Raw genomic sequence first — 20908 nt, 5'->3', positions numbered from 1 at the left:
CCAGGCGGTGGGCGAGGGGTGACGGGGCCTGGGCGGACGCGGAGGGCCGGCCGCGGCTCCGCCTGGAGCGGCTACGCCCCGCGTTGGTCCAGCGACTCGCCGTTGGTAGGCTCGGGCCCCGGAAGGCGGCCTTTGCGGCTGTTAGCGGGACTGGCTTCAGAGACGAGCGTCCAGCGAGCCCTTCGGAAGCTCTGTCTGCGCGTGGCGGGGCGTGAGCTAGTGAGCTGCCCGCAGCTGCCAGCGGCGGCACCGGAGTAACTGCCCCTGCCCTTTTGCAGAAGTTCTGCCAGGATGACAGACGTGACACGGGGTCGGGACATTTGTGCGGATTGGCTTTAGAGTCTGTGTAGATGCTTGCCTCTCCCTCCACCTCGATTCCATTTAGCTTCTGGGTGCCGAGAGGGGCTTCAGCCATGCAGTGATACTTCCTAGCGGAGCGGGGCCAGGCCCGGTCACTGGTGTGGAGCAGTGGACAGCTCGGCCTTCGTCTAACAGACATATACTGAGTGGAAGTCATGTGACAGGCACTGTTGATTGTAGGTCCTGGGACACAGGGGTGAGGTTGTGTGGGCTAGCTGCCGTCACTGAACTCACATTCCAGTGGAGCGATAGCGACAGTTAATGAAGAAGTAATATGGTGTGATACTTGGCGTGGGTCCGTAGGAAGGTCTGTGGCGAGTGGTGAGTTTTGGGCCAAGGTCTCTATGATCAGCAGCTAGTCATGGAAAACTGTGGGAGGAGTGTGATGACCCTGAGGAATGACGAGTGACTTTGGTAAAGAAATAGGTTAAGGGTGTAATGAAAAAGGAGGGAAGTGCCCGGAACAAAGATGCAGTGTAGGGCGGAGCCAGGTAGGATGCAGTTTCCTCGTTCATGGGGAGAGGTTTGGTTTTCATTGACAGTGTGATTGAAAACTACTGGCTCTAGGAAGCCATTTACAGGTGACTCATGCATTTAAATTTTTTTTAATTGTTTCTTTACTGTTGCCAACATAACCCTTTACTGGAGAAATACCTTTCAGTTGACATACCTTGTCTGACATTACTCAGATTCAAAAGTGGTTTGTTTTTTTGTGGTTTTTTTGGGGGTGGGTTGGCCAGTTGCCTTTAGCAGCGAACATTCCTAAGTGAGAATATCTTCTAATTGACTTTACCTGACAGTGTTGACAAGCAGCAGCTGAAGGGAAAATAATACTAATAGTAACAGCTGCCGTTTATTGAGGGTGTGGGACAGTCCCTGTGCCTTGCTGCATTTAATCCTGGAAAAATTTTGTATTCTGTTTCTCATCATGTTACCGATGAGGAAACTGGCTAAGAGTGGTTATGAAACGTGCCCATGACCTTACAGCTGAGGGCAGAGGAGTCCGGACTGATGCCTGAGCCCCACGTCACAGCCCGGCTACACCGCGACGGAGGCCTGAAGGCTCTCCACCTCGTGCGTCAGTTGCTGTTTACGTGTTTACTTGTGGTTGCTAGTATGCCCTCAACTAGACGCTATGTGAAGGGAGTCTTGTTTTGTCTTTGGCCATGCTGCTGTTTGTTCCTGATTGCCAGTAGAAACAAATAAGGCAGGGTAGATGGAGCTGTTCGCTTGCATATCGAACTCACGGGACGCTGAAGTCCTGTACGTGCCTGAGGTGGTGTTCTTGGCATGGAGTCCTTTGATGCAGATGGCGTGGACTTAGAGTCACGAGCGTTTTGTGAAGTTGTAAGTGAGAACTGTCTTTTCTCTCCGGGAAACAGCAGATTGAAGGTAGTAAAAAATGGTAATGTGATAAAACGGATTAAAAAAAATTTTTTTTCCATCACAAATTGTGGGGCACCTCGGTGGCTCAGTCGGTTAAGCATGCATATGCATATATTTTGAGAAAGAGAGAGAGAGAGAGAGAGAGTGTGTGTGAGCAGGGGAGGGGCAGAGAGGAGACACAGAATCTGAGGCAGGCTCCAGGCTCTGAGCTGTCAGCACAGAGCTAGAAACGGGGCTCAAACTCACCAACTGTGAGATCATGACCTGAGCCTAAGTAGCATCCGACTGTGATCTCAGCTTGGGTCTTGACCCTGAGGTCGTGCGGTTTGAGCCCCATGTTGGGCTCCATGCTGACCATGAAGCCTACTTAAAACAAAAATCACACGGGGCACCTGGGTGACTCAGTTGGTTAAGTGTCTGACTTCGGCTCCTAATCACAGTTTCCTTGTGATGTGCTCCCAGTTGTCTGACCCTTCTCTTTGCCCAGTTTTGTGAGCAGTGGGGTAGTGGGCCCCTGACCGACTGAGTCATGCTAAGTGAAGTTCACTGAGCCTGAGGGCAGCCCGAGAATGCCAGCTTCTTGCCCGCAAGGAGACGTCACTTCAGCAGAGGCTGCTCGGGGCACTCAGTGAGTCGTGTGAACAGGAGCCGCCCTCACGAGTGACCTGAGCACGTCGCAGTCCCAGGGTGTCATGTTGCGGAGGGCTGCTCGTCCGTCTTTGGGGCCGGGTGGGACCTCTTGGGACTCAGCCGGGATTTTTGTTTAGCAAGAAATGCACATAAAGGACAGTGGGTGATTGGAGTGCGTGGTGGCATTGGGCTCAGCCTGGCACGCCGGTCTCCACGTTTGTGGTGCCGTCATCCGGGGAGCGAGCTCAGCCGGAGCTCCTCTTCCCTGGGTCCGGTAGTGTCCCTGCCTCAGTGGCCCCTTCTCCTCTGAGGCCGCCTGGCCGCGCCCTGCCTTCCCTGCTCTGCTCGGCCTGTGGGGTGTGTAGCAGAAGAGGGGAGTCCGCGGCCACCTGCTCTTCGTCTGCACCCAGGTGACATCGCTTCTTGGATGTGGCCATTACACGCCGCTCTCCCAGGGCATTCTTTGTCCCGTTGGGACGGTGGCTTCCAAGTGCTTTTCGTTGGAACGGTCGGAGTTCTTCCGTGTTTGAAAAGGCAGTGTTGATGCTCAGGATGCAAACAGTATATTTTTCTGGAACCACTTGCTTGGTTGCTAACGGGTAGAACTTGGCAGGGCCAAAGATTGAAGTTACTAGCCCATGTTGAGTGTCACTCGGAGTGGGGGATGTCTGAGGCGGAAGGGCCAACTGGGAGTGGAGGTTTCTGCCTCCGAGCTCCTGAGGCGTGGAGGCGGTGGACACCCACTCCCGCAGTGAGCTGTGCACACGGGCACCTTGGTGGCCGCAGGGAGCGGGCTGGGCACTTCACCCGAGGCCCGGCAGAGACTTTGGAGCAACGCCTCATGTTGGATGTGGACGGGTCCTCGGGGGTGTGCCTGGTGGTCAAGGGGAAGAGGCCCCACGGCAGAGGGACCAGCCGCTGCCTGAACAGCACTCGCGTGTCATCGTTGCACTTTCAGGCATCGTCACCCCTGTCCCCACGGGGCAGGAACAGAGACATTTCAAAGCAAAATGCAAACCTTTTCTTCTGTTAAGAAACCTGTGAGGAGGGCAGTGCATACGGCGTGCCCTGAGCAGAGACAGCTGATCCCAGGCCGCCGTGTTGTTGGTACGCGTTCTGGAGGGGGCGGGCCTGGGACGACGGGACGGCCTGCTGGCCTTTGCTGACGAGCCTCGCCTTCTTGTGGGCGTCCCGCCTGAGGACCGGCGGCGTGCAGTAGCCCAGGGCCACAGGGCCGGGGCCGGTGGACTTACAGTGCTTCCCTGTGAAGCAGTGAGTTTGGGCAGGCCTGTGGGATGTGCAGGGACCGGTGTGGAGCCGCGAAGGGCTCACCCGTGTATCCCCCGCCCCAGACGGTCTTTGAGGTGGAAGAGGTTACTGATTATTGTAGAGATAAAAACAGGATTGAGAGCTCGTGGCGACAGGATCATTGGGCAGCCGCAGCAGCTCCTCCGTTTCTGTGATCCAGATATTGCTCAGTCTTCAAATATTTACACAAGCGAGGTGCTGAGCCACATGGGCACCCAGTGCTTGTCAGTTAGCTGCTTGGTCTGCCAGGGTCCTTTCTGGTACAACCCTAGTGCTGGCTCTGCACGTGGCAGTAGACCTGACCTCTTCATCTTCTTACCGCACTGTTACTAAGCCACAGCACCCGTGGCCTGTAGGTGCCAGACAGCAGAGTAGCACGTGTGGATTGTTAGGGCTGCTAGCCAGACACTCGTGGATTTACCTGGGGGACACTGCCATCGCTGGTCACTCGATGCGTGGGTGGACCAGGCCGTGTCAGCCACCATGAGTGCCTGGTTGTGGAGAACGGCAGGAGAGGACTCTGGAAAGAGGCACACCTCCCTTCTGCTGTTGAGTCGGCGTCAGCCCCTCCTCGTGCGGGCCGCTGCTCAGGCTCTTGTCTGAAGTGCCTGCACGGGATTCGTAAGCTGGAGAGGGAAGTCATGTAAATTTTTGTCCTGAAGCTTGTGAGGCGCACAACAGAATGTAGGATGATGTGAAACTTTTGTATAGGAAGTAAATGCTAGCACGTCCACAGAACGGATCGTGGCTCACGCTCTACCTGATGACGAGGAACAGGTTGTGAATATCATAGGTACACTCCGGTCGAAGTTTTGCTCCCTTGAACTTAGCCTAGCAGGATGGCTAAAAGTTAGTCCTGACAGAAATGAGGGACGAGACTGACCGCCTGCCCTGAGACGCCGCCCCTGGGCCCGGTTCCGTGCGCCCCCGGTGCAGCACCGGGCTGCTGTGTCCCGTGCACGTCCGCCACCAGGCCAGGCCTCCCAGAGGGCAGCCTGCCCGAGGAGTCCTGGGAGCACGCAGGCTCTCAGCACCAGTGCAGAAGTCACTAGTCCCATGTGCCTGTTTAACTCAGATTTCTTAAATTCAAACAGGTAGCCTGGTTCCTCAGCCTCCCAAGCCCTGCTGCCCCTGTGGGGGGACCTGTGGGGGCGCCAGGTCCGCTTACAGAGCTGCTGTGCCCTGGCGGGCCGGCGTCAGCCAGCTGGTGCCGCTTTAGGAATGGGCCCGGGTGGGGTGGGTCAGCATTTTATCCTCAGAACCTGGCTTACTGTAGGGACTCGGGAGTTACCGTTGGAATAAATACATCTGTGTTTATCACGTGGATTTGAATCGGGAACCAGATGTTAGTCTCGCCGTTGTTTCTTCAGATCTGACCAATGAGGTTTCATAATACCTTCTTTCTCTTTTCCCTCCTATCAGGTTTCATGATGTTATTTGGTTGGATTTCAAGCCACTTCTGAGACTGGAGATCTTCCCACAATGGAAAGCCTAGTGCGTGTCTTCCCAGCACCTCTGGGCCGCTGCTGATGGCAGAGACTTGCAGCCCCTGAGTGTCAGTCCAGCCCGTCCCGCGCTGACCATGGACATAGTGCCGGCTGGATCCAGCAGCAGCACGCCAGCTCACCCTGAGGCCCTCCCAGAGCCCCCAGGGTCACTGGTGCCGTCTGACCAGTTGGCTGAAGATCCGTGTAAGTCACTGGTTACTCTGTGCTGCTCTGACACTTTGCCTTTATACATTTTTTTTATGTCCTTTTATTTATTTTTGAGAGACAGGGAGAGACAGTGGGAATAGGGGAGGGTCAGAGAGGGAGACACAGAATGTGAAGCAGGCTCCAGGCTCTGAGCTAGATGTCAGCACAGAGCCCGATGTAGGGCTTGAACCCACGAACCGTGAGATCATGACCTGAGCCGAAGGCGGACACTTAACCGACTGAGCCACCCAGGCGCCCCAACACTTTGCCTTTAAACAGGAGGACGCGGGCCACCTTGCGTTTTGGAATAAGACTATGGCGCTGAAGACCATTATGAACTTTTCACTCAAAGTTTGTTTTTACTAATCCTATGAGTGCTTTTTTCTTAGTTGATGCCAACTTTAAATCAAGGGCTGTGCTGCCCCGTTCTGCTCTTGCAGACGGTGCTGGTGCTCCGTACGGGTTCTGGGGCTTCGCTGATGCGTGTTCCCTGCCCGACATCCTGCCTTTCGGGTACAGAGATGGTGCAGGAGGGACGTGAGGGTTATCGGATCACACCTGCAGGTTAGCCAAAGGCTTATTCATTCATCAGAAGTACAGGGTGAGTAATTCACTTGGTTCTCATGCCCCTCCCTGTGTAGGAGGATCAGTGCAATGTGTCAGTGCAGAGTTGTGGAGTGTTTACATACGGATTCCCTAGCAGAAACTGCATTTTTCTTCTTGCAAACTGATGTTCGGGCACCAGTGGGAGGCCAGGCTGGTGACAGCAGGGGCCTGAGACCGAGAGTCCGACGGTGGGACGGACAGGGAGCCAGCTCTGAGATCCTCAAGCAGGGCTCTCACTTGATCCTTGTCACTTTCTTCTTGTGTAAGTGGAAGAGTGATGGTCCCTGCGGCTCCGGGCGGCCATGAGGGCTGAGGGAGGCGGTCTGCGGGTCCTCGGACGTGGTAGGAGGTGCCAGTGGTCTTGTTTTGGTCATTGTTTCTTCCTCTTTGTGATCTATCTGCAGTTTGGCTTGTGTTTGGGAACAATAGTCTTTTTTGGGCCTTTTGGGGTTTTTTTTTAATGTTTGTATATTTTTGAGAGAGAGAAAGAGAACACAGGAGAGGGGCAGAGAGAGGGGAACAGAGGACCCAGTGTGGGCTCTGCACTGACAGCAGAGAGCCTGACTTGGGCCTTGAACTCACGAGCCACAAGATCATGATCTGAGCTGAAGTGGGATGCTTAGCCAACTGAACTACCCAGGCGCCTCTGTTAGATTTTTTTAAAGTGCAATATAATGCTTAAAAAACTACTTTGTCACATAAACAGGAAGGTGTAGGGATTCTTCCAGATCTGTAAGCCACTCAGAAAGTGGTATTGACTTGATTATCTAGTATCTAGGATGTAGGCTCCCCCGCCCCGCACCCAGCGTGGAGCCAAAGGGTTGTTTGCACAGGAATGAAGGTCAGGTCAGGGCTATGGTCCGGTCTCCTCGCTGTGCTGCCCTGTTTGTATTCTGATTTTCTTCTTGGGGAGGCATGACGGTGAGTAGCTGTATTGGTTAGAACTCACGTTTCAAGTGTCAGAAACCCATTTTGAATTTGCTTGGGTAAAGGGGATCCCCGGGTTCATACTGGGTTCATCATGGGATCCAAGTGATGTGGGCCCCGTAGGGGGCTGAGGCCTTGCTGCACTTAGGAGCCTTTGGAACCACACCTAGAGGCCCTTGGATCCTCCCTCCCTCCAGGCGCCATCTTGGTTCTTGATTGCCAACAGGGTGAGGGGGCAGGGAAGGTAAAAACCATTTAATTGTAAGAAGTCTTTTTTTCCCCTTTGGAAGAGATGGTAGGTTTTAGTTAGCACATGACAAATCCATGTATGATGATGTCAGTGGGTGAAACCAGGCTTGCTATGGGGGAGCAGAGTCATCACTGGTTAAACTTGGCTCTTTATCTAACAACTGTTGATCAGACAGAAGCACAGACTCTGCGTCCTCAGAGTCTGACTGTGCTCAGCTTCGCCACAAGTGTTCTAACCAGCTAATCTACCTCTCTACCTTAGGTTTCTCATTTTGGAGGGTATGCTTATGCTTTGAAATGACTTTGAAATCATTCCTTTGTAAATGTGAGGTGTGACCGATGAGCCCTGCATTACCAGCGCCTGTTAGAAGCATCAGCTGTGTTTTCAGCATTTATTTTCCTTTGCTATTTTTTCAAAACAGACTTTATTTCTCATTGGTCTTGTTTAAAAAAATTTGTTTTAAATTTATTCATTTCTTTTGAGAGAAAGAGGGTGGGCAGGGGAGGGGCAGAGAGAGGGAGACACAGAATCGGAAGCAGCTCCAGGCTCGGAGCTGTCAGCACAGAGCACAACACGGGGCTCGAACCCATGAAAGGTGAGATCATGACCTAAGCCAAAGTTGGATGGAGCCACCCAGGTGCCCCTTGGTGTTTAAATGAAAAGGAAAATTACTCCTTAGAACTACACAAGCACTGTGCGGAGGGTGAGGGCAGTCCATGGACGAGGGTGTCCAGGCCCGTGCAGGCCAGCAGCAGCGCGATGCCGGAACCCACGCGAGGGGGGCCGAGCCTGCGGTGCCTCTCGGGCGCGGACAGGCTCGTGCTCGCAGGTCCCCCCCAGGTCTCTCCTGCCCTCTCGGCCGCGTGTCTGATGGGCGTGCTCGTCGTGGACACCGCGATGGGCCAGCTCGCGCTCTCCTCTTCCAGGTGCCGGTGCCGAGGCCCACGGAGCTGCAGAGGGAGGACGAGGCCTGCATGGAGCTGGCAAGGCAGATGCCTGTCCCAATGGGCCGACACCGCCGTTCCCAGAGCCCGCGTCCCCTCTCGGTCCTGCCCCAAGCCCGCTGGGTACCGAGGCCTCTGCAGGTGTGGCTGGTTTCCATGACAACCTAAGGAAGTCTCAGGGGACTGGTGCTGAGGGCAGTGCTAGGAAAGAAGCTTTGCAGTCCCTCAGACTCAGTCTTCCTATGCAAGAGACACAACTGTGTAAGCATCTGTTCCCGCTGCTCCCCGCCTCCCCTTCCTCCCGCGTGCAGCTCCATCTTGGAGAGGAGTGTTCCCTTGGGGTCGCTGTTGAGGGTGCCGCTCAGGGTCTGGGCTTCTTATGTGATGCTGGACGGCGAGCAGGTGATCGGTGGGGAGTTAAAACTTTGGTATCTTTCTTCTATGATTTATTTTAATCAGCTCTTATCCCTGGAGACCCAGGGGCAAACAAGTCACAGACCGGCAGACTGTGAGCCCTAGAAACGTCCAGGCCTTTTTCCAACACGTTTTTTCCTCTACAGACACACATACTTTCACACGCTGGGTTCGCACCACTTTTTGCTCTCCTTCCCCTTCAGTACCGGGCTCTCCCCCCCCCCCCGCCCCACATAAGCCACATTCTCATGTGACCCTTCATGGGCCTCTCTCTCAGCAGCCAGGGTTCGGGCATTTTCGGTCATTGTTTTTTCAAAGGGATTATATTGTAGTGTTCTGTATTTCCTAGTGCTATGTGGACGTCGTCCTGTGTTGTCTGATGCAACGCCACGTTCTTGCTTTCGAGGCTGGTCGGGAGCCATGAGCGTGGCTGGGTGGGTCTCTGCTTCTGTCCCATTGGCCAGCACCCCCAGGGTTGGGGACAGCACCTTGGCGCACGCGTGCAGTGTTGCTGCTTTAGTTTCTGTAGGCTCCATCCCGGAAGCGGAACTCCTGGTCAGAAGTGGGAGCGTCTTTATCTCTGTCATGCAGAGGCCCGTGGCCGCTAGCGACCGTGAGACGACTCGGCCCCTCTGTGCACCCGGGCCCTGTTGTCACTCTCACCACCGGCCCGGCGGCTGTGCCTGGACACGCTCTGCTACTTTTGCTTCCCTGATCACTCAGGCATCCTTTACCTGTTGGCCGTTTGGCCATTCTTTTCTGTGAATTGTCTGTTGACTTGTTTGGCCCATTTTTCTTTGGATTATTCACCCTTTTCTTCACAAGCATTATTTTAGTAGGGCTGCGGTGTGGTTTTTTTCTTTTTTCTTTTTTCTTAAATATTTTTATTTATTTTTGAGAGAGAGAGAAAGAGACAAAGCACGAGCAGGGGAGAGGCAGAGAGAGAGGGAGACAGAATCCAAAGCAGGCTCTAGGGCCTGAGCTGTCTGTACAGAACCCGGCACGGGGCTCGAACTCATGAGCCATGAGATCATGACCTGAGCTGAAGTTGGACCCTTAACTGACTGAGCCCCCCAGACACCCCTGCAATGTGTTTTTAAACTCTCTGTAAATTCAGGGGCGGGGCGCCTGGCTGGCTCAGTGTAGAGCGTGCAGCTCTTAATCTTGGTCCTGGGACTTCCAGCCCCACACTGGACATGGAGCTTCCTTAAATAATAATAATAATAATAATAATAATAAAGTTTAATTGTTGACATTAAGTCCGGCGATACCATATAAAAGTCTGGATTCTTGACCATAGGGACTAGTGAGCCCTAACACCAGGCGGCCGCTTGGCCAGGGTTTACTTACTTGGGGGCTCCCTTCTCAGGGCCATAGGCCACACAGACCCCTGAGCCTTGTGGAAAGTACTGGATCTTTTCGGTGATAAAGCGCACACATTAGTGATGACTTGGTGAGTTCCTGGCGTGTGCTCAGATCGGATTATTTAAGACAACGGCTGCTTGTCTCCTCAGAATCCACATCTGGAGATGATGCAGTCTGTAAAGTGCTTAAATTATGACCTTCTGTTTATTTGAGCGCACGTCTGGTGTGCAGAAGAGCCTGGGGCTGCTGCCCCTTCCGCTCGCTGTCCAGCCCTTTGGTTACCCAAAATAAAAGATACGGGTTTTGAGATATTTTAAAATCTGTTGTTGGCCTAAAAGTTGTCGTTTCCCCTCCTGTCCTTGACCGTGGCCTCGGGGCTGGAAGGTAAGGTAACTCCAAGGGACACCTGATCGGCCTTCACTTTGAACGTAGTCCCTCTTGGGTCACTGTGAACAGCGTTTTTCCTTGGTAGCCTCTGGGCACTGCTGGTTTGGGAACCTTCTGATCTTATAGAACTTCACTGTCACATGACTCACGGCAGGGATTTAGATGAGCTGTGGGCCAGATTGTGTCCCCGGATGTAACCGTGTGAAGAGGGCATGTCTGGTGTCCATGGCCACACACACAGTTTGCTCACGTCCCCGTCCCTGGACCCCACTCCCATCGGCACTGCTCTCTGTGGCTTGTGCGAAGTCACAAGCGCAGTCGGAGCTCAGTGGGGGCTGAGGGTCCCTGAACCTCAGGACGTTGGCTCTGGCACTGACTTCAGATTTCGTTCTGTGTCACTGCAAGCCCACGGGCGACTGTGTCCGTGTTCCCAGCTGGACGCCCGTGGGGAGTGGCATGCTCGTGCTGTGAGCCCAGACCCTGTGCTTGGCCCACGAGTCTCCTACCAGCAATTCCAGTCGGTGGTCAGTGTCCAAAGCTCACAGTTGTCTCCGTCTGGAAAGGGGTCTTTGAAACTGAACAGCTGTGCGTTATTTGGAGCTAAATCATATTTAATTGGTAATTGAATGCAAAACAGCCAAGCCACTGTTCTGATTTGTCCCCTGTGTCCTTGTGCTCCACGAGTTTCTAAATGGTTATTTCTCCATGACAGGTTCAACGGAGGCCTCCCTGCCCTTGGAGAAGGAGGAGCAGGTCCGACTTCAGGCTCGGAGACGGCTCGAAGAACAGCTCAAACAGTACAGGGTGAAGCGTCAGCAGGAAAGAGTGAGTCTGTGTGTGTGTGTGTGTGTGTGTGCGCGCGTGCGTGCGTGCTAGAGACCATGAGCGGGGGAGGAGTAGAGGGGGAAAGAGAATCCTAAGCAGGCTCCACACCCAGCACAGAGCCTGACATGGGGCTCCATCCCACGACCCTGGGATCATGACCTGAGCTGAAATCCAGAGTTGGATGCCCAACTGACTGAGCCACCCGGCACCCCAAGTCTCCCCATCTTGAACAAGCTAATGGAACACTTCATGTGTGAAAAACAGTAATTAGATGAGGTTTCTAGTATCTGTTATTTATTTCTCTTTGCTGGGATGGCCTTCTGTGCTTCTCTGGAAAGATCATTTCTCTCCGCAGTTCCCATCCTTTGGGGAGACTGTGGTTCCCGCCCCGTATGGCCTTTCTTCCCGTTGAAACAAACACATTTTATTCCTGTATCTGCCACTTGAAAAGCACAGACCGCAAGTACTCAGGTATAATTATTCTTTCTACTTGAGCAGTGGGTTCTAGGTTTCAGCCATTTATTTGATTGGTGTCGTTCTTTCTGCTGACCTTTGATGCTAGAACATGTGCCACCACACACGTATGTGATAAGCACTAAAATTGGTTTATTCACATGTAAGACCTCTGTTAGCGTGCTAATGAAGGCCGTCTTTATAATCCTATCAAGTGACTCCAGGCAGGTGGGTTTGAATGTTCATTTCATACTTTGTCCAACTTTTCTGTGGACTTGAGAGTTTCAAATTAAAGGAATTCTTTGGGGCGCCTGGGTGGCTCAGTTGGTTAAGCATCCAGTTTCGGCTCAGGTCGGATCTCACGGTTCGTGGGTTCGAGCCCTGCGTCGGGCTCTGTGCTGACAGCTAGCCCAGAGCCTGGAGCCTGTTTTGGATTCTGTGTCTCCCTCTCTCTCTGACCCTCCCCTGCTCGCACTGTCTCTCTCTGTCTCTCAAAAATAAATAAAAAGCATTAAAAAAAATAAAGGAATTCAAAATTAAAATTAAACTAACTTCTATAAATGCGTTAGGTGGGTGATATAGTAGTGACACGTCCCCCTCAGGCTGTTTGTTTTCCCAAGAGGGAGCTGTGACCTTGTGGGTGTCACAAGAGCCAACATGAATGGGTTGGAGAGGCCAGCACCAAGCTCTTCTATCTGGTGAGGGGCTTCCAGAGGTCTGTCCACACGGCCACCCGAAGTTAATGGCGAGAGAGAGTGGTTAGTAACCTGGCATTGTGTGCAGAAGAGGTGCCTGAGGCTCGGGTAGGTAAGGAGTTTGTCAGGGGCCCCTCAGTGGTGAAGAGGACAGTCACGGTGTAGACCAGACAACGTCTGTGGGCTGGGGCCTGTCCACACTCTGTCTCCTAGAGGCCTGTGTGATTTCACGCAGCATTAGGTGATTAGTATGCAGGAGTTCAGTACAGGATTCTAAATGTGAGAGTTAACATCATTCCCTAGCTTTAAAAATGACGGATGGTTTAAAAGTTTGCTGTTTATCCTTTTTTCTTTGAAAGAGAGAGAGATGAGTGCAGGGAGAGGGCAGAGAGAAGGGACAAGAGAGTTCCAAGCCGGCTCCAGGCTTCTCCGCGTCAGCACGGAGCCCTGTGTGGGGTTCAGTCCCACAAACCAAGACTGTGACCTCAGCTGAAACCAAGGGTCAGATGCTCAACCGACTGAGCCACCCAGGTGCCTCATCACTGGTGGTTTACATGGAAGGATACTTCGGCGGGCTCTTGATTGGCTCGGTTCGAAGAGCATGCAATTCTTGATCTTGGGATCTTCGAGTCCCAATTGGATGTAGAGATTATTTAAATAAATAAAACTTTACATGAAAAGATACTTTCTTAGCTCTCAATAAGATACCGGCTCCCAGAGTGATGGACGCAGGCACTGTGTTTGTCACATGCTGGTCTGACCAACTTAAGACCCCTGCGTGCTCGGAAGCAAGGAAGGAAGGCAGGGTGCCGCCTGGGAGGTGCGGTCCCGCGTGCGGACTGCAGGCTCTGTCAGCCCGCGCGGCCCGTGGAGCGCGGAGGCTCGTGTCTGCGGCGCGGGACGTGCTCGGGGCCAGTGGCGCCACCTGCCCGCGCATCCGTGACTGCAGCGTTAGCGGGGAGGTGTTTGCAGGTTAGTTCAGATGGGGAGAGTCTGCCAGAACTCCTCACGGGTGTGGGGGTGGGTCCATGGGAAGGGGCCTCAGACCATCTCAGCAGGTGCTCAGGTGTTTGGGAAAATTCAGAATACACAACAAGTGAACAGAAACTACTAACATAGAAACAGGAGGATATTTCTCTAGGAATATTCCGTTCACGTGAGGAATCTTCACGTGGTGTAGATGACGAGGGACACTTGTCCCCGCTGCCTCCCGCACTGGCCTCAGCGCAGTAGTCTCCCCGAGGTACCCGACCTCGCCGTCAGTGTGCCGGTTGTTGCTACAGCTTTGAGACTGCAGACAGTGCTGCAGTGAACGTTTGCGACTTGGTGTGTTGTGGGCACGTCGTTGGCTTTCACATTATTGGGAACAGGCTTTATGTATTTGTTAGTTTGATGTTCCCTGTGCGCTGGATGGGCTGTACTGGTCCTACCCCGTTAGCGGTGACGAGACTGAGTGTTCCCATCCTTGGCGACGTTAATTTTTGTCCTCCAACAGGTGAAAACAGCACTGTCTCCCGGCATCGAGCACCTTCTATGTGTTAGTTGCTTGTGTCTCTCAGTCAATCTTTGTTCGTTTTTCTTTTTTTTAAGTTTATTTTTGAGAGAGTGAGGAAGCACGAGTGGGGGAGGGGCAGAGAGAGAGAGAAGAGTGAGAGCGTATCCCAAGTGGGCCCCGCACTGTCAGCACAGAGCCCGACCTGGACTCGAACCCGCGAATCGTGAGATCAGGACCTGAGCCGTCAGGCGCCCCGTCTTTTCTAGCTCTTTTTCCTCACTTATTTGTATTCTTCCCGTCGCATCCCAGGATCATTTTGAGACATTTCCCTTTCTCCTCCTTGACCCCCTGCCCCGTTGGGATGACACTGATTCTGTGGAATAAACGTAGAATTGGCTATTTCTCTGTAAGAGAAAGTAATTTTAAAGTAGCAACAAGGAACAGTATCTTCTGTCATCCTCTTACCTCATTCAAGGCCGTTTGGGAAGTTCTCACTGATGTGACAATAGAAGAAGTAAGAGAGAGGAATAGGGAAGAGGAGGTGAAATGTTGTTATTTGCAGATATTGTTAATGCCTTGGAAAACTCTTGAGAATCAACTGAAAAAAATTAGAGTAAATTTATTAAAATATTATAAAATCAGGGCGTCTGGGTGGCTCCGTAGGTTGCGAATGGGACTTTGGCTCAGGGCGTGATCTCACAGTTTGTGAGTTTGAGCCCCGCGTCGAGCTCGCTGCTGTCAGTGTGGAGCCCCCCTGGACCCTCTGGCCTCCCCATCTTTCTCTGGCTCTCCCCTGCTCGCATGTGTGCGCGCTCTCTCTCAAAAATAAGCCTTAAAAAATGTTCTAAAATTATTAAAATAATGAGGGTTCAGAAAATTGTCTGTTTGATATACAAGTATGAAAAATCAGTAGTTATCCTAATATGGCTCGTTATGAAATGAGTGGGAGAAGATAATATTATTACAACAGTGACAAAATCTCTCAGAATTACATTAAAATGGCAATGGTTTAGAATCTCGAGGGGAGCGAAACCAACGCCTGGCTCGGAGCAGTAGCCTCGCCGCCGACGGGGCCGCGCCCCCCAGGCCACCGCTGGGGAAGTGTCCTCGCAGACCTCTTCAAGGCCCTTGTTGGCTAAAAAGAGATGCGCGTTCCCACGGCAGGCCTGGCCGCCGCGGGGAAGACCCCCGTCCCGTACAGACCGAAGCCGGTGAGGTCGTGACCACCGTTCCCACCATAGGCTCCAGCGTGGGCCCGGGGGCACAGGAACGTCAGCCTCACCGTGGGGGCCGGGGGCGGCCAGGACGGGGTCCGGAACACACGGGGCCTCATCTTCGCGGGGCAGCAACAACGGAGCGCGTGAACGAGGCCCGTGAGGAGCTCGTCGGTGCTGGCGGAGGACGAGCTCAGGCCGCGGGCCTGCTGGACCTCCTGAGCGCCACGTTCATGGCCGAGATCATAGACAGGCTGGGCCTGCACCCGCTGCGCTGCGGGAGCGGTACATGGGGCCGCCTGTGCCGCCAGCAGGGACGGAGCTCTGCGGAACCGGAAGTGAGCCCCCCCCTTCCACCTGCCCTACTCTCCTTCCTCTCCTGTGCTGCGAGCACCGGAAGGCGTGCGTCACTCGCCGCATGTGTGCTGATGCGGCCGGCAGCTGGGTTTTTATTTAATGTAATTAGTTTGTTTCCAATGGGGCAGTTTCTGGTACTTCTGTGCAGTTTTACTCCGCTTTTTTTATTGTAAAAAGAGAATCACCCACTGTTCAGTACGCAGAAGGGATTTTAGGCTCACGGGGTCCCCGGGTCGTTTTGGGCCAGCCTGGCGCTCCTCCTCTGGACGCTGGGTTGTGTTGGGATCAATTTTGGTGGTTGGTTTTTAACCTGAACTCAGTGCATTTTTAAAATAGATAAAAACACAAGACCAGGAGGACACGTGAGCACACGGAAGGGAGAAGCGTGCCTGGTTGGGTTCTGCGGTAAACGGCTGGAGTCTAGTCCACCGGCGATCCGTTTCCTGGCGGGAACGTGTCGGGGCGGAGCCACGGTCATCCTGCATGGTCCCGATAGGGTCCCCGCGATTTGCTTTCGGGTGGCCCCGCCTCCCCTAGCGTACCTGTGCCCACACAGCCGCCCCAGGGGATGGGTGGGGGCTGTGGCCACCGCTCCTGGGGCCCTCTGGGAGTGGGCCCAGTGAAGAAGCTGGAGCCGCTCAACTTCATCTTGGGGAAATCCTCAGAACTGGTTTATTGGTGTCATGGAACCTCTTACTGCTCCCAGTGCACACCTGCTCGAGCAGGGCAGCTGAGCAGGTGTGCATAACCCGAGGCAGACCGCTAGCCCCTGAGTGACTGTTAATGTCAGGTGGTTGTAATGCAGCAGGACCATTTTGGACTTGGACGTGGTTGAGCCTGTCGGGAAGAGTGCGTGTGGCTTTTCTGGGCCGCGGGGTCTGAAAGCCGCTGCCACTTGTAAACGTGATTTCTGTACTTTGGTTTCTTCCCCAGTGCAGTCAGCCTGCGGCCAGAGCGCGACTGTCCAGCACGCTCGACCCGGAGCTCATGCTGAACCCGGAGGCTCTGCCGCGTGCCAGCCCGGTGGCTCTGACAAAGGAATACTCCTTCCTGCGCACCAGTGTCCCCCGAGGGCCAAAAGTGGGCAGCCTCGGGCTCCTGGAACATCCCAAGGGGAAAAAAAGTTCCAAATCGAGCAAAATCCGGTCTCTGGCTGATTACAAAACTGAAGACTCCGGCGCCGGGAGCTGTGGGAACGGTCCGGCTGCAGACGCCGCCGTGGGCGCCCTGAAGCAGAGCCGGAGCAGCGTGACGTCGGTGGTGTCCGAGGTCAGCGCGTGTCCTGACGCCGAGGACCACCTGGAGAATGCTTCCCTGATGGGCGACAACACGTCCGAGGCCGACGGGAACGAGAGCGACAGCTCCTCCCACAGCAGCGTGTCAGCCCGCGGGGCGCGCGGGCTTCGGGTGGACGCCGTGGGCGCTCGCGAAGCTCCCTACGTAGTCAACGGCCAGGAGGTTGCCGCTGCCGCCCTGGGCCAGTTCCCCTCCATCAAGGACGTGCTCCAGGCCGCGGTGGCCGAGCGCCAGGAGCAGGGGCGGGAGGCGAATGGGGAGACGCGGAGCCGGACAGACAGCGTCTGCAGCAGGTGGGTGCCTCCCTCTGCCGCCTGCGCTGGCCGACGGCGCCGGGTTTCTCCTAGTCCCGTCTTCAGTGTGTGACGTTCTCTATACACAACGTGGTCGTTTATGGAATCGGACCAGGTCCCGTGTCCGGGATGAAGGTATGCTGCCTCTGGGGTTTATGTAGACTCGTCTCCAGAGCTGCACGGGGACTTCCCTGGGCCGACTGGCTCCGTGCAGGGCTTCCTGGGAGCGTTTGTAAGAGCATTAGTGGTCCGCTTAAATCTTCTAACTGTATTCATTTAAAACAACGTGGCGGGGGGGATGGAGTGGCGGTACGGGGAGCCCAGAGACCCTGGACGCGTGCGGAGGAGAGGTGGTGCCTGATGCTCGGTGCCTTTGTTTCCAGCGTGTCCCTGGAAAGCTCCACTGCAGAGACCCACGACGCAGTGTTGCAGGCCCTGAAAGACAAGATGAGACTCGAGGGTCAGCTGGAGGCGTTGTCCTTGGAGGCCAGTCAGGTAACGGACACTGGAGGGTGGGCAGGCGCCGCCGCTTCGGGAGGCGTGCACGGGGGCCCGTGGGCTGGGTGCGGAGTCTGCCTGCATGGCTCCGCGTCTCCCTGTATGTCTGTCCTGGCCCTGGGATGTGGGCCCGACGGTCCTGTTGACGGTCTCACTGTAAAAGACGCTGGTAAAATTGTCATCTTTGCCCCTTTAATACTTCTGCCATGGCTTCTGCCTTTTCTGATGTGAGCTTTGCGGTATCTGTTCAGTCTATGCCTGAAAACCGTTTCTGCCCCTTAATTTTCAGTTTTCCTGTTGACAAGTGGAGTAAATCTGTTGAGTTGAATTCAGCTGTGTCCATTTGGCCTGGAGAGCAGGGGACACGGGCACAGAGGCGGGGTGGCGGTTTGTGGCTTTGTCTTGAGCCTGGTGTGGTTTGTGGTGTGATGTGGTCCAGGGACGCAGACAGACCCCTTTGTGCTCGTAAACCTGTGCCCACCCTGGCGGCAGCTGCCGCGATTTCAAGGTGAATTTTGGTGGCACATGATTTTCACTGTCCCTTTTTAGAACGTCACCTCATCCAACGCATTTCTGCTTTATCTGCATGTTCCACCCATGAGTGATATAGGAACTTTTGCTTCTTTTTATTTTACTTTCTTTTCCTCCTGGGATACCGACTTGCTCTTGAGTTGTGTGGATTGTGGGGGGCGTGATCCTTCCTGGCCTCCCTCTTAAAATCCAAGTTATAATTAACGCAGAATCTCATTGCGTTTGCTCATGTAACTGGATTTTTGGGGTATTTCTTTGCTGAATTTGTTGTTCGTCTTCATGATGTTGGTTTTCCCCTCCCGTGTTGATACGCATTTGTCTGCCCGTCTTTGCCCTGGGATTCCTGTCCGTACCCCTGACAGACTCATTTTGAGGGGGCAGGAGATGCTGATGGCCGATGGGGCACACGCCCTTCCCGTGGTCTCTTGGACGTTCTCTGTGCTGTGCAGGCCCCTCCTTCCCTCTCACCCCGCCTTCATCCTACGGGCCCCGACCCTGCGGTGGCCCGTGCTGCCCGGTGCCCACCAGCTCCGGCTGGATCCCCTCAGACCCCGTCTTGTGCAGCAGCGGATGCCCTTTCCCTGGAGGCACGGTCCCGGATCTGAATCTGACTGCACTTGATGTTGTGGGTCCCTCGGCACACCTGATGTTCTTTCTCGGACTGTGCGCCTGTGCAGAGCTGCACTTGTTCGGGTTTTGAACAAATGTGTTTTCCAGTGTCCTCGTGGGTGAGCGGGGACTCTGTGGCCACCCCCCTGCCCCTCGGGCCTGTCCAGAGAACAGGAGACACGGCACTTCCCTCTGAGTCTCACTGGTTCATCCCGGTGGCGCGTTGTCTGAAAGCTCTTCTCTGGTTGGGGGTCTCTCAGGCGCTGAAGGAGAAGGCGGAGCTCCAGGCGCAGCTGGCCGCTCTGAGCACGAGGCTGCAGGCGCAGGTGGAGCAGAGCCACAGCAGCCAGCAGAAGCAGGACTCCCTCAGTTCCGAGGTGGACACCTTGAAGCAGTCTTGCTGGGACCTCGAGCGAGCAATGACTGACCTGCAGAACATGCTGGAAGCCAAGAATGCCAGCCTGGCATCGTCCAATAGCGACCTGCAGGTGGCCGAGGAGCAGTACCAGCGACTCGTGGCCAAAGTGGAGGAGATGCAGAGGAGCATCCTCAGCAAGGACAACACAGGTAAGCACGTGGCAGGCGTGGCCCGGCAGGGCGGGCTGGCCTGTCGGCCCCGTCAGGGTGCTGGGTGGGGCTGTGCTGCCTTCTGACGTACGTACCAGGCACTTCTCGAAAGTAACCGCTGTCTTCAGTTAAGTGCATGAAATTCTGTATGTTTTGTGCGTGTGGCCAGGGGAAGGGCTTAGGTCTTGGATGCGGCCTCTGGACCCTTGAGAATTGCTAGTAATGCTACTGCCTTATTCTGTCTGCAGAGTCTGTTGTTCAGGGTTGGAGCTGCCCGCCTATTCCTCACAATGGCAGATTCTGCCTAAAATGTTTAAAACCGACGATGTCGATTAGTAAACCTTTATTTTTCCTACCTCAAGTTCAGCTTTTTGCTGTAGCTGATCTCAGAGAGTCCCCTCTGGAGGGAGAGCCAGGTGGGATGGTGGTGTTGGGGGACGTGGTGTCTGGCTGTGGACAGAGCACCTGTCATAGCCCTGTTTCCACACCGTCTCCTCCTGGGGCACGCGCTGCACCCGCCGCTGGGCGCCCAGGCGCGGCCCCTCCGTGCTAGCTGGCAGGAGCAGGAGGGGCAGGGAGGGGGCAGCACAGGGCCACGGGGGGGGCCCGCACCTCACAGCCTCCAGGGCAGGCTGGCGGACCAGGTTCCTCTCGCGGAGCAGAGGGGCGGCCTGGGGGCCGCTCCGGAGGACCACAAGGCCCGAGGCCGGGTTCCAGATGTGAGGACATAAATGAAAGAGTGACAAACGCTGTGACAGTTTCCTGACACCAGAAAGAAAGTGCCAGCTGAGGAACATGCTGTAGACTGTTTCCAGTCTTTGCACATTTCGTGATAATACAGTCCCTTAAAAAAATGATAAATCCAGGAAGTTCTGAGGACCAAGGTAGTTGTGAAGTCTGGGTGTCGAGGCCCGGCTGCCGGAGCCCATGTGGCACTCGCGGCCCGCGTGCGGTGGCTCGCCCTGGGGCTGCCTTTCTGAAACGCCAGCAGGCCGACCTCTGAAACACATCTGGCCCCGAGCATTTTAGGTAAGGGGTCACGGATCCTCTTAAACTGTCGTGGTTTTTTGTTGGTTTTTTAATTTTTGTAGACTGTCTTTAGGCTGGTGAGTGTTTCCTTAATATTTGACCAGTTTTGTTTGCGCTGCGATTTAAGGCGTCTGTGACTTCCTGGCGCTCTCCTTCCGCTGTGCGGTCGGCACTGTTGAGAGGTGGCCGTGGCAGCAAGCCCGTAGCTTGTGGTGGAATTGGCACTCACAGGTGCCTTCAGGCCATGTAAAGCCTGGAGCCCGGACACCCACAAGCTCTTTGGGCACAGAGTTGGGGCGTGGTGCCCACAGTGTGGTTGTGTGTTCTCGGGCGCACTGGCATTTGTCAGTAGCCCTGAAGCAGGACAGCCCCTCGCAGGCAGGCCAGTGCGGCTGGGGCCGCCCGACACCAGCGCTTCCGGCTGAGGGGACGAGGTGCCGCTCTGCTCCGGGGTGAGCCCGTACCCTGGCACAGGCCCGTGTCACGTTGTCCGCATCTTTGTGCTTTGCAGGGAGGTTTTGTATTTAAAATGAACTCCAAACACTGTCTCGTGCTCTTAAGTGCAAGATGTCTGTGACGTGTCTCATGGAGAAAGTATGTGTGTCCGGTGAGCTTCCTTCAGGCATGAATTAAGGTGCAGTTGCCTGAGTTCAGTGTTGATGAATCAAAGTACAGATTAAGTAAAATGCCTTCGTACATAAGTGCACAAAATAAGGTTGCGTATTGATCAGTTTACACCTGTATTTCCCTGGGAGCCACGGTTTAGTGTTGCAGC

General features: G+C 54.5%; 1 protein-coding gene across 6 annotated transcripts in view; it reads left to right on the top strand.

Moving 5' to 3' along the window:
* The window catches only part of GOLGA3 (golgin A3), a 44287-nt gene that overhangs the window by 472 nt on the left and 22907 nt on the right, over window positions 1–20908 (top strand). For 3 of the 6 annotated variants that reach the window (XM_029921653.1, XM_029921652.1, XM_029921657.1), the window contains exons 2-7: window positions 5107–5375; window positions 8088–8366; window positions 10984–11096; window positions 16244–16899; window positions 17283–17394; window positions 18798–19104. In XM_029921653.1, coding sequence (XP_029777513.1) covers window positions 5267–5375; window positions 8088–8366; window positions 10984–11096; window positions 16244–16899; window positions 17283–17394; window positions 18798–19104 — 1576 coding nt within the window. In that variant the 5' untranslated portion in view covers window positions 5107–5266. The remainder of the gene's footprint in view (window positions 1–5106; window positions 5376–8087; window positions 8367–10983; window positions 11097–16243; window positions 16900–17282; window positions 17395–18797; window positions 19105–20908) is intronic. The other 3 variants (XM_029921655.1, XM_029921654.1, XM_029921656.1) reach the window with 2 other exon arrangements.

This window comes from Suricata suricatta, chromosome 14, assembly GCF_006229205.1.
Source record: "Suricata suricatta isolate VVHF042 chromosome 14, meerkat_22Aug2017_6uvM2_HiC, whole genome shotgun sequence".
NCBI lineage: Eukaryota > Metazoa > Chordata > Mammalia > Carnivora > Herpestidae > Suricata > Suricata suricatta.
The sequence above is the reverse complement of the archived record's forward strand: the minus strand, read 5'-3'. Positions and strand labels throughout refer to the sequence as shown.